Raw genomic sequence first — 16,266 nt, 5'->3', positions numbered from 1 at the left:
AATTTGGTCTTAAAAGCTGAAGTAAGCTGATCCGCAAAACAATTTTATCTCCACACTAATGATCGCTATTGACATCAAGTTCTGTTTTAACATCACATCAATCGCACAATCAACAAACAAAACCCACTGAATTGCAAATGTTGAAGTGAACATGGCTCTGTATGAAAAAGCCCTCAAAGTAATTGAGAGTTGATGTGGCGATGCAAGATTTCTGTGCATATTAAGTGCAATCTTTAATGGTGTACTCTAATTTTCTTCCAGGCTGCTCTCTTGAGGCTAATTCAGAGTAAGCTTAAAGATCTCTTTGCTAGGGAACAATGTTTATGGTCAAATAAGTTTTTTGTTTGAAAGTTTGTAAAAATCAAAGTAAATAAAAAAATCTCTGGGTATGAAAATGGTAAACAATCAAATTGATACCAAAATTCTATCAGACCTCTTAGGATTGTAAGACTTAATAAGTAAAGTTTCCACAGTCACTGCAAGAAAAGAATATTTGATCACCATGTTCTAATTTCCTATTAATGCTAGGGCTCTTCTTATCAGAGTAGGCCTATGGTTATTAGCATCTGATCATGTGTATAAGCTACACATAGCCTTGGTTGCTACATCATTCAACAGCTGATGGAAAAGTCCACCAAAAGTTAACTGACTTAATATTTGGTTGACAATTTATAAATATTTGATCTTCTGTTCACTGATGGTTGCTCGATAGCTAACTGATGTTTCCCAGTTCTCATACAGTCAGACCTGTATTAAGCAGCCATCTATGAGAAATTGCAGGGTGACTGCTTACCAATAATAGAGGTTCCACAGAATAAGGGTATCATTAAAAAAATAAATAAACAATTTAACACCATAATTGACCACGTAACGTACAAAACTTGGGCAAAAATACCACAAACACGAGTTTGGGAGATAAACATGGATTAGATTTTTAAGGAAATACAACTCTTAGGTTTTGAGTAATTTCACTCCAAGTGACCATTCAAAACATGCAAAGGACACTACAAACAGGCTGTTGGGATTGTGTTTAAGATGACCATGACCACTTTGTAGAGGTGAAAATTACGATAGTTAAGGGGACAGGACTTTGAAAACTGACTGCTTAATACAGGGTGACTGCTTAGCATGGTGCTACTTAATACAGGCTGTACTGCAGTCAGTAAACATCTTTGCTAAGACTTGGCTTACAATCATAAAGTGACAGTATGCCGGTAACCTGTCAACTGACAACAGAAATATAGCTAACAATTATTTACTAAAGAGGAGGTAAATATCCACCACTTTCACCAACACCAAGGTGAGTAATTGTTTTAGTAAATACCACACATTTACCAAAAAATTTTTCATGCTTTCATAATATCAAAAAATGGTCTAAAATTTAACTATTAACATGTAACTTTGTCTTATTGGCTGCTTGGTGAATTTTAGTCTGTCATTCACTTCCAAACTAGCTTATCAGTGCATGCGAAAAGCACCATTTACTTATGTGGTTTATACTTTCTTTCAAATCTTTCACTAATTTTCCGAACTTCCCAGCCTCGCTTATTCAAAACAATGAATATTATTATCCAATGGATAAATCTCTATCCAATGGACAACACAGTATCCAATGGACAACACAGTATGCCGGAGAGATATCTATCCGTTAAATGGCATTTTCCACCCTTTACACAACTGGACCTCAGAGTTCAATTATACTTGAAAATATACCTTACTAATAAAATAAGGGGGACATACAGATCACAAAGTCAATGCATACTTATGCAAGGGTCATGTTTTGCCAACAGTTTAATAAGAAAGATTTACACATAGAAGACCGAACTGGTAATAACCTATATTACATATCTTTAGAAGATCTATACACAAGTTATACATATGTGGCAAGGATACATACAGTACGTGTTAAGTTGAGGTACTTCAGTAATTATATTCATGAACAAAGCATGTTGTGAATCATAGGCCATTTTTGATATGTTAAAATTCAAACTTGGCTCCATGGCTTGCTGGAATAAAACATAGGAAATCACATTGAGGTTGAGGGATGAATAATTAATTTATTTTGTTTTATTCCCCTCTAGCCTCAGAGCCATATTAGAATTTTAATATATCGAAAATGGCCTGGTTCTATGAACAAAGCAGCAAAATAAATGGTCCACTATATTTGACATCTGGTTTTATTATCAAAAATTGAAATAATCTTCAATTGGATTAGATAAACCAGAGGAATTTTAAATTACTTATATCATTTTTTGCTTCCAAATGAAAATCTTATTACTTAATAACCATAAAACAACTATAAAGAGGAGTTAAAACTCTTTCTTTTAATTTCAATTTGGATTAAGAAAAAATCCTATCAATATTAACTTAATAAATGTATAGCTCAAGGACTTAAGGATTAAAATGGGATCAGTTCTCTGGGAGCAGAAATTTTTACCATCTTGTTGGCTTGAATGACAATAACAGAGAGAGATTGTTCCTTGCTGTTAAAAACAGGCACTACCTCTTGCTCAATAACTTAGAAATGCTGTGAAATTACATCTGGTTATGATACATATAGTTTGCAACAACAGTTGTGAACACAACCAAACAAGTAGAGTTTCACATTGAAAATCTTGTAATTCTGTAATCGATAAAAAATGATTGCCATGCATCTCACATATGATTTCTCTTTTCCATCCCATTCAAATCAACAGAGATTTTGGGAAATTTCCGCTTTCACGGAGTGTTTCAAAGTATGTATCATCTCATACCTCAGATTTAAATTTACTTTTAAACCTAAAATGAAGGAATAGGTTACAACCTGTCAAAATATCCAGAAAATAAAGCCCAAAGTGTCTGTTAAATTTTACTTACCAGTAATTATTTGTTCATAAATCTCAAAATATGTTACAGAAGGTCCCATTAATCTGCCTTGGGGCTTAAGAAAGGAGGCTTAAGCATTTTCAGCAACTATAAAACATCTGCAGAACTGATTTTCTACTAAAATAGGCTCTGGGATATTAAAATTTCAACTCTACAATAATAATAATAATTAATAAAGATCCATAATGCTATGAAGTTGGTGTCGTAGAGTTTGTTGTCGTTGTAATCATTGCCGTACTACTGCTTTCAATGTTTGAATCAATATTTTCACTTTCTACATTTGTTGCATTGCCGCTGGGCGATAAGTCTTGTGAACCTGCCCCACCAGCCAAGAATCTGACACACTTCTTTTTCCGCCTGAAACAAAGGAGCTTGTGGTTATTGATGATGATGTGACATTTTTATAAAGCACATTATCCATACTACTACACTCTGATGTGCTACCTAGCACTTTGCATGGACATTAAGTTTTCAACTTTAATAGAAATTTGTAGATGCCCCCAATGTTGGAAATTTTGGAAACAAGGCCAAACCACAAAAGCAGGAACTACCTTCCATACTCTTTACAAGATGTGCATGGGTCCTTGAACATTCCCTGCTTACCAGTACAGAGACGATGTATGATACAGGGTTTATTGTCCTTATCGGAAAATAAGAGAACTTTAATCAATTAGGACTTCTAACTAATGTTATTGGAAAGACAGCACATTCTCCATAATTGTTTTAAGACCTCCCTCATGGCAGTCCCCGCTCTACAACCTGAACTAACCAAGCAGTAGTTAACAAGCCAAGCCCTTTTGACTAAAAATTTTATTATGTTTCTTATACATAGATTAAGCCAAGCTTCACTATTCTTTAACTTTTTGTGAATACTTTTTTTAATAGAATTTACCAGAGAATCTATCATAGTGATGTTTGCACCGTAAAACTATACAAATCACTGTATCCTCAATTATATAAACAAAAACAACATATAAGGATGAAATTTTCTACGCTTTACCTAACCAGGTCTTGGACCCAGACCTCCTGACCCAGAGCCCAAAAAGCCTCCCTGCCCTGCCACCCCTGCTAAAAGTGAGGGATTTTCTTTCCTTTTTTTTAGGTGTAGGTGCTTCAGAGGAATTCTGCTTGAAGTGTTGCCTTATAAAAGCCATGTAAGTGAATGTCGAAGCAAGTTTTAAATTCATTAACTAACAAGTGATGATGGCATTTACACAGACCAACATGGAATTACCAAGAAGTTCAGACAGAACATACCTGCATGGTTTACACCACTCATGTTGTCTGTCAAGACCATATCTTGCTCGACATTTTTTCGGATTTGTAATTTCTGCTAAAAAAAAATGAAAATAAAATATTTCATTATATTTTTAATTCCTATGTTAAATGTGTATACCTCATAATTGGCACCTTCCCTCATCAAAACTCTCTCATTTGACTTTTTCATGGTTGTCACAATAAAAATTGAATTGCTACAAAGAAAAAGGCACATTGTGCAAAACATGTCCTAAATTGCAGTCTACACATTTTGTCTTTGAAGTAGCTAGGCCATTTGCATTTATTCTTGGAAATCCAAGCTTGTACTTGTATGATCAAGGTGAAAAAGGTAAAGTTTCACAGAAGAAATGAGAAACAAGAAATATCTTAGAAAGAAGTCTATCTCACTTGGACTTCAGACCATATCAAATTTACCCTAACTTACAGGAGTAACCAAGACAGAATTTCTCCTTACAATATCAAACAGACAAATGATGAGAATAAAGAAAGAATATAAATTAGGGGATTATTAGTCAATTCAATACCAAATTCTCCAAACCTACAACTTAAGAATTGTTTGGCAGAGAGCAGGAGAGTAACTAATGAAATCTTGGGAGTGAAAGGGACAAGTCATCAAATGAAATTCCTAATTGCCATGGAGGCCAAACTGGTAGCAGCTTGACACCTGCCAGAGTTGAGCAGTTCAGTTACCTTGCGATTTATCTCTTTTTCTCTTCTTCTTTTTCCCTTGTTGCGCATAGTTGTCCCTCGCACTCCAGCCAGGGTATAATTGCATGTGTAATGCTCGTTCTTTTCTTGCCATTTCATAATACTTGGCTTGTTCTTGTCTATCAAGAGCATGCCACTAAAGGAGAAGAAATGAAAGAATAAATTGAACATAAAATTATCGAAGCTTGAATTATGAGATGTGTGTTTCTTGATTGGGAACAAATCACAGTAACCTGGAAAGCATTTGAACTATGCCCTCAGGGTTCTGAGTCAAATGCACTTACAGCTTACAATATGTTTCCCACAAATGTGCAAGATTACAAGTGAATACACATCTTAATTAAGATAAACTTTGAATTAATTGCAACTTTACTGTGCCCTTAAAACTTCCAAAAGATAGGAGATTGGATGGAATGTCTGTCTGTTAAACAAATTTGCCCTCAGTTCTTTGGCCAGGGCAGATGTCTTAATCACTACAAACTATTAAATTTTCTTTTACATTTACAATAAAAATCATTTAAATCTTCTTTAAGTTACACTATTAAGTTATATTTTTAGACTGTTTTTCACTTTTCATCATTTAAGGTATTTAATGTATTGACTTACATTTAAAACTGAAAAGCTCTGAAGGGAGTTGGGTGTTTAAAAATTCATATTTGAAAGATATACAAAAATCTTAGAAGATAAGTGTTGTCAGAAATATTGCTCCACAACAGACTATTGGTATATGGTTGTCTGTGCCTTCCCCTGCCCTAAAAGGTGGCCTTGCTCATAATGTGGTTAGTGGTTTCCATGGAAATACATGTACATCAGTACAAATTTGGATAAGGAAAGGAAGGAGAAAAAGTTTAAGACTGAGAATTATAAGGTTCAAATTGACAGTTTTGCTGTTATTTTTCCTTTTTCACTCCCCATTTTCTCAATGCTCTCTGAGGTAATAATAGTTAATGATACAGTTTTTGTTCTTGGGCAAAAATATGTTTTCAAAGTCATCTGGCCTGAGCCCGTAAAATGACACAGAGTCAGGCCTAAAGCATATTTAAGCCTTTAACTCCCATGAGAGACCAAGACAGAATTTCTCCTTTCAATATCAATACAACATCAAGCAGAAAAGTGATGAGAATGAAGAAAAATATCACTTAGGGGATTATAAGTTGATCCAATACCAAATTCTCCAAACTAACATCACAAGAACTGTATGGGAGACAGTAAGGAGAATTACTAATGAGATCTTGGGAGTTAAAGGGTTAAGCCCTTGAACATAAAACTCTAGACATAAACTCTAGAGAGTCCTAAAATTTTTTCAAACTACAAAGGTTAAATCAAAGAAAGGAATGAAAAATTTTAACAAATTAATTGAATAATAAAAAATAAAAATGAGCAGCAAGCCATCCTTTGGTCATACTGGGTTATTACAACTTTTGCTCTTTTTAAACAGATTCAATTTTTTAAGGGTGCTTTATGTTTTTTGGTAATGAAATTAAAAACTACTGCAGAACACGAGGCATTTTTCATTGTTGACAATCAACAGAATTGTTACTAAATGCCTCCAACATCCAAGTGAATGATTGTTGAAACATTTGGTAACAACTGACCAGGCAAAGATTGAAACATATAGTACTAGGCAAAAGTCTGTTATAACCTTGACGCACCAAGGTTCAGGCATGCAGCTATTGAATGGTGAACACTGTTTTGGAAGTACGAAAACACCATGTCCTACAGTAATCTGTAATTTGGCATTACCCTTTTTCCAAGTATCTGGTTGATTGCCGCGCTTTCTTTCAGCGTGCACTCTGATACGACTTTTGAGCGCATATCCTTCATATACAACATGAACGCATTAAGAGGTTTCTTGACGTGGCCCTTGGGTAGTCCGTTATTTCCACTTACTGATGTATCCATTCGTGGGTGATCGGGCATTGCTGGAATGCTTTGTGACGATAACAAACTGAAATAGGATAATGATACCAGTTTAGGGCATGAAAAGGAGATAAATCAGGATATCTGTCTAAAAGACAAGGAAGTTTGGCATGCAGGGTGTAAGAAAGGTATCCAATCAATTAACCCTTCGAATCTATAGATCTGATTGTTAATTCTCTCCTCTTGCTGCAACATATCTCCTTGAAAATTATTCACAAGAATTTGGTGTTAGATCAAGAAAAGAACTTATACCTGATAACTTTGAGTTTTCTCATTTTCACTATTATTCTCATTTGCAGGATTATGTATGAATATTATAGGGAGAAATTACATGTTTATCACTGAGATCACTCTTATAGGCCCCCACTCCATTTTGCCCCCTTTCCAGTATGCCATCCACCTGACACTTCCAGCAATATATCCCCTCCCTACCCCCTCCCACAATAAACCTCTCTTCTACCCCCCTCCCCACCACCACAATAACAAACCCCTCTAATACTACCCTTTTGCTATAATAAACCCCTCTCTCCTTCCACTACAATAAACTCCTCTTCTATCTCCCTTCCAATATATCAAATCCCTCTCCCATCCCCTTGCCATTATGGTAAACCCCTCTCATTCCCACCCCCTCCCCCACACCATTACAAACCCCTCTCCTAACTTCTTCCCTGGTATCAAATCAGTCAACAAGTAGTTTTGCTATCATCAATCTGAATTAGGGGGAGCTGCAGTACAAAATATACTTGTATTTCAAAGTCTTTGTTGGTCTCTGTTTTAAACATGTTGTAAGTTTTCAGCCATAGAAATACATACTAAAAATTTCAGGTCATTCATTAACCTTTACACCCTAAGTTCACCATACTGTTCTCTATATATTTCCTATGGTACTTACAGGAGAATAGAAGCTTCTTGAGCCATATGATCATTTCCTTTATTCTCAAAACTTTGATGCTCAATTCAAGTGTAATATTGTAAGGAGAAAGTATGTGCTTGGGTTAACTTGGATGACAATGCAGGCAAGAAAGAAAAAGGCTCCCATTTCAGCTCTTAGTAAGTTTCTAATAAATACTGACTCTAGTGGGTTCCCATATTGGGAAACCCTGGAAACAGTAAAGCCCCTTAAAAACTTATCAGCCCTTTACACAGTGACTATGTGAGGAGAAATTAGATGCTAGGTACTCTTTAGGGACAAAAGGAACAATGCTGTCTAAGAACATCACCTTCCAGTTCCACAAGTTGATGGGGTGCGACTTATAACTGTTTGGTTTGGAGGAGGCGGTGGACAGCAGACCCCACGAGGGTCCGCTGTTATAGTTGGGTGAGAGAGTCTTGAAATGCCGGCTGATGTTGGTCCAACTTGGCTTGGGTAGTTTGGATACTGAGATGGTGGCTGGCCGATTATGGGTGAGTGGGGTTGCCTACAAGGACAGACATGGAAGATAAAGTCTTAACAGATTAGTCAGCTTTCAAGAACTGATCAAACTGAAACTAATTATAACTACTCCCATTCAGTCATTTTCTATAGGAGCTTTTTGATGAAAGTGGTTAGTTTGGAAAGTTTAGCTGAATGCATTTAAGATTGGGAAGTGTCAGTCAGCTATGTTCTGACACTTTCATGTTTTCCCTTCGACATTTTTCAGGGTAAATTTGAATCAAGGGACTGAAAACAGTGTGTTCAACAAAAAAGATGGGATTAAATACAAGGGAAATCCCATTTTGCTCAACATTTCATTTTGGCGAATTTCAGCATGAAGCTCTAGGGTGCTACTCTGTTAACTGTTGCTTAAAAGCCACTTACATGATGCTTACTAAGAACATCAGGAACAAACTTGGCTGCACCTTGACTGCCTCTGTTTAGTTCTTACCACATTTTGACATCATCTGATGCACCAAAAAATGAATTCTCATTGTTAATTGATTCACTCACCACAAAGGAGGATCATAATGATATCTTCTACTGTCCGGTCCTTTGACTCCAGGGTACATAGTGTATTGATACTGCGGGGCATTAGTGTATGGATGATGATGATGAGCAGGATGAAAGATACCCGCAGGTCGTGAGCCAGGCCCACGTTGTAGAACATGCTTCATGTCATCTTGCGGTGGCGGCACAGGACCCCCTCGGGAATACCCCGGATGAGATCCAGAGTTTAAATGTTCATTATAACGATCAGGAAATGAAAGGAGTTGGGCAATTGGTGCTGAACTCGCATCTGACCTTTGTTTAGAATCCTAAATTGCAAGAAGATCAGAACACTTGATCAGAAATGTAAAACCTCACTATGCCTAAGTGCTTTTACTTCAACTTAAATAACAATTAACCATTTTAGTCCCTAACACCGGTTAACCCTTTAAATCCTAAGAGTGACCTGCATCCAAATTCTCCTTACAATAATTATTGCTGAATCATTCATTGATATTGTGAGAATAAAGGAAATGATCCCCAACCTATGATGCTTTGATTATCAAACAAATTCTCCTTATCCAGACCAGAGGAAATGTATAGAGAAGAGTGAGGAGAAAATGGATACTGATGTTCGGGTGTAAAGAGTTAATGTATTCTCCATACTGTTCCATACACATTTCCTTTGGCACTGGCCAGGAGGATCATTGTCTACCAGTCAAGAGCTTCTTAAAGCAGTGATCATTTTCTTTATTCTCATGACTTCAGTGTTTGATTCAGCAGTGATAATGTATGGAGAAATTAGATGATAATCAGTCTGAAAGGTTAAAGGGTTAAATAGAAGTTTATTGAGCTGGACAAACAACCCACAAAAGATAATTTTGAAAAGGAGTAATTTCACCCCCCAGGGTTTTTTTTCTATGAAAATAGTGTAGCAAGTAACTTAGATAATGGGTTAAAGTAATGAGTACATTAAAACATTTTAGACAGCTTTCTCCTATTAAAGCTTAAAACAGCACAAAATACACACACACACACACATAAAAAAAAAACGACATTAACATTGAATTTCTGGTATAAACAACTTGATGCATTTCCAGTATATTCAGCTAAGGAATGAGACATACAAGATCATTTAGTTTTAACAACTGAGTTGATAATGTAAATTGGCCTCCGTGAAGTGTTTCCAATGCTGATATTCTGAGTGTTAGCCACTCACAAGAAAGAAAGAGATGTACACTCCAGAAAAGAGTATGACTTTGAACAAGTTAAAGACGTTGCATGTTTGATTGCTAGACTAATCTCAAATCAACAGTTTGACCAAGAAGTGCTAGATTCTAAAGTCCATTAGACCTTAGTGCTATCATCTGGTCTGGTCTTCCACAGAAAGGCCTGCTTTGCTATAAGTCTCACTTATGAAAATCATTTAACCTCCTACTTTGACCATTTCTTTTGTCTAAATGAGCTTTCTTTTTTCAGCTGCAAGGATAGTAAACAGTTTGAACATCCTTTTAAAAATTAAAACAAAACAGGTAAATTCAAGACAATAATAACACTTTTAGCTGACTTCCACTTGAAAATGTTGAACCAGCTACACAAAATCATTGAAAATTTTGAAATGTCATTGCAACTAAAACCAACAAGTTTCAAGTTCTTATTCAATTCTACTGAGTTTAAACTCCTGCTACAGGTGCAGGAGAAATTGTGAAAATGCGTTTTTTGGCACAAATTTTAGTTTCAAAAGTTCTGAAAGAAAAATGGACAATATAGGAAACATCAAAGAGAACTCAGAAAATGACACGTTAATTTAGTCTAGGTAGGAGGTGACCAAATTTTAATGAACGTTTCAAGTTAATTACATCAAAAAAATTCAGCTGTGCAGAAGGCGCAATTTTCTCGTTCTAAAAGTGGTCGGCTCCATTTTAAGTTGAATCCGGAGAAACATTACAAAATCACCATAGAAAAGATGGAAAAAATTGTTCGATCGCTTAACTAAATTTCGTAAGCTAGTTAATCGATCAATATCAAAAAGGCCGTTAAAATGTTTTAATGCAAGCTTTACAGTTTGTTCGCTCTTCTTGCGTTGCGGCAATTTCGTTATCTGTTTCACAGCCTCGAGCAGATAAACCAATACTGCCATCTGCCGTTGGAAATGTAATTTACGACTGAAAATGGACAGAAATCAATGGACTCGAAAGCGAAAGGCTTCATTTCAATACACAGAGATTTAAGAAATCTGCTATTATTAATCGACGATCCGCCAGAGGATTTTTATAGACGCACAAAAGGCCACATATGACCTAGTTCCCAGATAGCTTAGGGCAACTTAAAGGTGTAAATGAAAAAGGCTTCAAGAGTTTTTGCCCTTCTTAATGGGAGGCAAAACAGCAGATGATATCTTTTCATTTTAAAATAGGTGTTTGGGTGATTTTTTCCAATTAAGCTCTTAACACGCTTTTGAGTTCTTGCTAGCAGGTCTATTGAGAGGAAATAGTGTGCTCTTCACACAAAACTCGGGCCGCAAATATCGCCACTTTTTTTTTCCTAGAAACAAAGGAAGCGCCATTGAGAGCTGAAGAGAAAAGCAGCAATTTCACTAAGTTCCTAATTCGTTGCCTCTTGACGCTAGAAAAACTTACCGGAAATGCAAGGTACAAGTGCTTTTTTGGAACGTGTGATCAGCACCGCGCGCGAGAGAGAACAGCTTACCCTTCAGCATTTCCCGCGAAATCAACCCATTTCGAAGTTTGAAGTCGGACAGGTTAGAAAAAAAGTCACGTCAACACAGCATTCTGATATTTTTCAATTATCCTGTACTTCCAATTTTCCACACCAGTAATCAAGTCAATCATTGTCAAAACCGATTTAAACAACGGAAAAATGCATCTCTACGATCTACACGTCCATAAGTTCCCCAAGTACAGAGCCTGTTGGCATATTCAGCTCAGCCGGGGTGTTGGAAATTGCACGTCGCTGTTTGTCCCAAGTGAACCAAGGCGTTTTAATACAGCATCGTTCGCGAATTATGTGCCGTTGAAAGCACAACCAGCACGTCAAAATATGAAAACACTTGGACAATGAATGAAAAAGTAACTATTCCAAAGAGGAAATTATACTAAAAAACCCACAAAAGGACCAGCACTAAATATCAAAAATAGCGCTGAACTAAATCACTTAAAATATGGTCGGCGAACTTTGCTGTGAAAAACTTGAGCTGCAGCACTGAAATCCGATCCTAAGATATAATTACAAGTGTTAAAAAGCCTTTACCTACTATCGAGCCTACGGTAAACCACTAAAGGCACAGAATAACTCGCGAATAGAGAGAAAAACCATGAAATTCTCTGAGACTTAAGAAAGAGTTTCGAACGATTTAGACTTCACCACAACCCGCCGTTTAGATAAATATATAACATCAAAACAAACTCTGCTGCCGAAATTTCCCCCAAGAGCTAGACAATGTATATTTTTTCGAGGCCACTTGGGGCTAGTGGCGGCATCCTTTGATTATTTATACCGCGAAGCGAGAAATTTTAAAATCGGAGCAAATAACATACTCGGGTGAGAGACACGTTAGCGAAACTTGCACAAGTTTTCGGCCGAGTGCTTGGAACTTCTAATCTCTTGCAAGAAACTGCAGCAAAAATTATGACGGCGTATTCCTTTCGGTTAAAAATAAAAGTTTATTTACTATTTTTCTAAACAATATGATTCTATGTTCGAGACTTTGAGGACGCCGCTTGCAACTGTCCCCCGATCCAACGAACCAAAGTTGCTTGCAGCGACACCGAAGCGCAAAGCAGAAAGGAAGTCGGCCAACTTGCATGAAAAAATAAGTCTTGCTTTAAAACGGCTTGGCTTACGGATAAAATTATAAAAAGGTCTACTCACCTCTGAATTTTCGGTCTCTTTTTTGATCAGGTCAGACTTGATATCGTTCACGAGGTCTAAATGCGTACCGTTCTCAGAGTCCTCACCATCTTCCTGCTTATATTCCTTCACTTCATCGTCCGCGCCGAGATCTTCGGTTGAACTGTTGGGTAGTTGAGGCATTTTAGCCTCGTTTATCGTGGAAAAACCCTCGAGTTTCGCTGCTTCGAATTTATTTCGCCTCGCTGTGTTGTGCTGGTATATGAGCCTCAAGAGTCGGCGGCAACTCTAAAGGAATAACATCAAAGGACGCCGACACTGTGATTGACAGTGATTAATCAGGCGATCAGTCAAAGGGGCCAATAAAAAATGAGAAGATTGCCGACGTCATCATAATTATATTTCCTACATTCTTGATGTCAGTCCAGCCCAAGTTTAGCGGCTTTTCTCTTCAAAGTTTCACACCTCGATCCCTCAAAAAATTACAAGTGATTCACACGATATGGGCTATGCAGAGAAACATGGATTTTTGTTGAAAGATAAGGAGTACTTCTTAGCGTACCCCCAACCCTCGTAATGAACATTAAACTCTTTCTGCTTCTATTGATAATGTGTAATCGCATTTGGCGCTTATAGCTGTGCTTAATAGTCTAACCTTTCCTAATGTTAACGTGGTACACAAATGAGCCTTGCTAACTAAATTTTCGCCCAGCAAAGGGAAAGATCTCATTTTGATGCTATCAAGCGACAACGAGCAGATTCAAACGACATAAGGGAAATTTGCCGCCTTCACCGACGGATGAGGTAAAATATCGAATTTGTCGTCTGCATAACGCATGTAGGTAAAACCGGAACTACCTACTTTGTTTACCTGTTGTTTAAAGCGTACCTTGAGCCCACTCGTGTCGCTAATAAACAGGAAACCAAAATGACTTAAATACCAGAGAATTCACGAATAACTACATAAATAAAATCTTACAAGATTCCAGCTGCAAAGAAGAATCAGAGCTTGATTTGCAATAAAGCTAGATTTTTTTTTTCGTAATTGGTAGTCCGATATAACAAGATTCACAGACAGATGGAAGCCTTTGACATGATGTCTAGTTTGAACAGTTTAGTTTTAAATAGAACTAGTAACCAGGAAATCTGGTTGAAAAGTTTTTGCAAAAAAACCCTTTTAAACGAGATCAAAATAATTCGATGGTCTTGAGCATTACTCTCCAACAACTGGGTTCCACAAAAGATCAAAACCCCTTCGTCGTCCTTAAAAATATCTATATACATCTTCTCTTGGCCAATATTTTGTTCTTTAACTCACTAAAACACTAATTTCTGCATTACTCCCTGCTTTGAGTGTTTGGTCGAGCTATTAAGACCAATTATAATCAAATCAAAGATATGTTTATGTCTATGAAAATGTCTCGCCTTGTACTTTACTAAATCGCTATGAGAACTGCGATATCCCTGCCTAAGAGCGCGCCGGCTTATTGCAAATATAATCCTTCAAATGCAAGAATTAAAAAAAACACTCTATGATTACAAGACTTGCGGTGAATATTTCCCAAATTTTGTCAAACATTTCTAATTTCAAAAGATGGAGTGGTAGATTTTTCGGAACTGTTGTTTTTTTTCGCCGCGTTATGACGTTACCCCAACCTCTCCTCCCTTGTTAAGTGCGCATAATTTCTTTGATGAGAGCGTTCCATTGTCCTTTCAATGATGTTAGCCAAGGTTGCACACATCAAAGGAGCCGCCGCGTCTCGTAAAAACGTAATTACTAAAAGTGTCAACTTCACTTTAAGAGGGTTCCAAGCGGTCAGGTGAAGCAGTGCTAAATAAACACTTACATTACCGTTAACAATGCCTTCTACGTGCTTGCTGCACCGAAAATGGTCTATTTAAGTAATAAACTTAATTATAGCTTCTACGTTCCCGTTTGGCCATCAAGAATTTTTGCTAGGCCGCGCGCGACGCGTGTAAAACGCGTACTACGTGAGATTACGTGGGAGGAAGTCAGATTACGTCTTTCAAGGGCGCCACCCGTTGTTTTCCGTAGATGTCTGCCTGTCGCCTCACAGCGTGTAAATACGTGATATTTCTCAAGTTATTTGTTTTTAAATAGTAGCGTTTATCAATAAGGCTATTTTCCCAACCCAAATCATAAAGACACGAATATATCGCTTTGAAATAAGAAAAACAGGAAATCAGCCGAACCACATCATTCGCAGCCGCTGTCCTCGCTCTAATGCGCCGAATCTCAAATTTACGTTCACAGTCGCCTCGAAAAATATCTCAACTTTTAAAAGAATATCAACAACGTTTAAGATAATTTCAATTAAAGGAAATTTTCAAATCATCGGATGTAATCAACAAAAACGGTAACGATGATTGCGTCAAAATATCTTAACCAGGCGTTAAAATTTTATCATTTCTTCTCTCGAAACTCATGCAGAAAGGGCAACTGAGGTTTCGCCAAAATCTTATTTGTTTATTTTGGGATCAAATGAAATCAAATCGGTGATCGCCTTTCCCGAAAACTCTTTTTCGTTCAATTCCAATGCGGCTAATTGCCTTCGGAAGCCATATCAATTTTTTAACAACGTGTTTTATTATTGTCAGTGAAAATGAAGAACCACCAATATACACCGACAGTCCTATGTCGGTAAAATTAAGCGCGGTACGCCAAAGACAGCCCTAATTTTCCGGTCTTACAGCCAAAGACAAACAAACTGCACAGAAACAACACTGCACTATAGCACATATAATTCATCCGGAGAAAACTCACAAAACTAATCCTAAATAAAAAATTTGATTGATCAGCGTAAATGACAAGGATTAGATCTTTCGCTGGCATATTAGCACTTAGGCCATCCACACGTGGGTTTTTGTCATTACGTAATTAAAGAATGTTCTTTTACCAGCGCGTGAATTATATTCAATATTATTATGATTATACCGCGATGCCACCTTAGTTTCAATTAAGGTCTTTGGTGGATACATTGAAGCAGTTATGCTGCAAAAAGCCAGGTGATGTTTTGTACATGTAAGCGGTTTGTTCTCGCCATTAACATCATTCAGTTTTTTCCTCACGAAAGGAATTGAACTTTTAGAACTGAACTATAGAATCCTAAGGGTTTCAGACAAAATTCAATATTTGGAAATGCGACAAGAAAGTAGCGAATTTGAGAGTTTCTTTTCAGTTAGGCATGAAAACAAACTATCAATGATACTAAAAATTATTCTTTGCTGAAATCCACCTTGTAAAGTTAAATAAAATTTTTTCAAAAGTGCCAACGATGTTTTCCTAATACTGGGAAACCTAGCTAGTTTTCAATTCTTAAGATTCGTAAAACTTCCATATTTTTTAGTTTCACTTAAAAATGTTCCTAACCTTACTTCTTTTCTTTCAATAGCGCCTTGTTTTTAGCGACTTTTGTTTTATTTAGAATAAACGAAAAAAAAGACAGCCTGTTTTCCTCTTTCTCACGTCCGCGACGCAGTGAGAACCGTTCGCTGTCAAAGAACGCTCGCTAGTTAAGCCAAAACGCTTGTGTTCGAATCTTTCTTTAATAAAAACGTGATGTACACAGCACGTTTCAGCGAAATGCAAAAACTCTTCTCAGTACATAAAAAATTGAAATTTAGAAGTGGAATTTTATAATTTCGAATAATAATTTTGGTTCGCATTTAGACGGTTGTCGGTTTTCATTTCGTGAAATATG

The 16,266-nt window shown here is 36.8% G+C and overlaps 1 protein-coding gene across 3 annotated transcripts; it reads right to left on the bottom strand.

Moving 5' to 3' along the window:
* Positions 1 to 1,773: 1,773 nt before the first annotated feature.
* Positions 1,774 to 12,843, bottom strand: LOC131776961 (transcription factor 7-like 2). 3 transcript variants are annotated; one of them, XM_059093171.2, is made up of 7 exons: positions 12,566 to 12,843; positions 8,699 to 9,003; positions 7,992 to 8,189; positions 6,742 to 6,799; positions 4,834 to 4,987; positions 4,123 to 4,198; positions 1,774 to 3,222 (listed from the first exon to the last, which is right to left on the bottom strand). In XM_059093171.2, exons 1-7 carry the CDS (start codon positions 12,725 to 12,727, stop codon positions 3,054 to 3,056), a joined length of 1,122 nt encoding a protein of 373 aa, XP_058949154.2. In that variant the 5' UTR covers positions 12,728 to 12,843; the 3' UTR covers positions 1,774 to 3,053. The 3 variants fall into 3 exon arrangements, with proteins under 3 accessions (XP_058949154.2, XP_058949152.2, XP_058949153.2); XM_059093169.2 differs by having other exon boundaries at positions 6,595 to 6,799; positions 12,566 to 12,842; XM_059093170.2 differs by having other exon boundaries at positions 4,123 to 4,195; positions 6,595 to 6,799; positions 12,566 to 12,842.
* Between the last annotated feature and the right edge of the window lie 3,423 nt (positions 12,844 to 16,266).

The sequence above is a fragment of the Pocillopora verrucosa genome, chromosome 5 (assembly GCF_036669915.1).
Source record: "Pocillopora verrucosa isolate sample1 chromosome 5, ASM3666991v2, whole genome shotgun sequence".
Taxonomy (NCBI): domain Eukaryota; kingdom Metazoa; phylum Cnidaria; class Anthozoa; order Scleractinia; family Pocilloporidae; genus Pocillopora; species Pocillopora verrucosa.
Note: the sequence above shows the minus strand (reverse complement) of the source record. Positions and strands in the feature narration are given on the sequence as shown.

Coding starts and splice junctions, on each gene's coding strand:
- LOC131776961 (XM_059093169.2), bottom strand. CDS start 12,727: ATGCCTCAACTACCCAACAGTTCAACCGAAGATCTCGGCGCGGACGAT. Junction 6,800..7,991: donor TCAACTTGTGGAACTGGAAG/GTGATGTTCTTA, acceptor ATCCTATTTCAG/TTTGTTATCGTCACAAAGCA. Junction 4,988..6,594: donor ACCAGATACTTGGAAAAAGG/GTAATGCCAAAT, acceptor CTTCTCCTTTAG/TGGCATGCTCTTGATAGACA.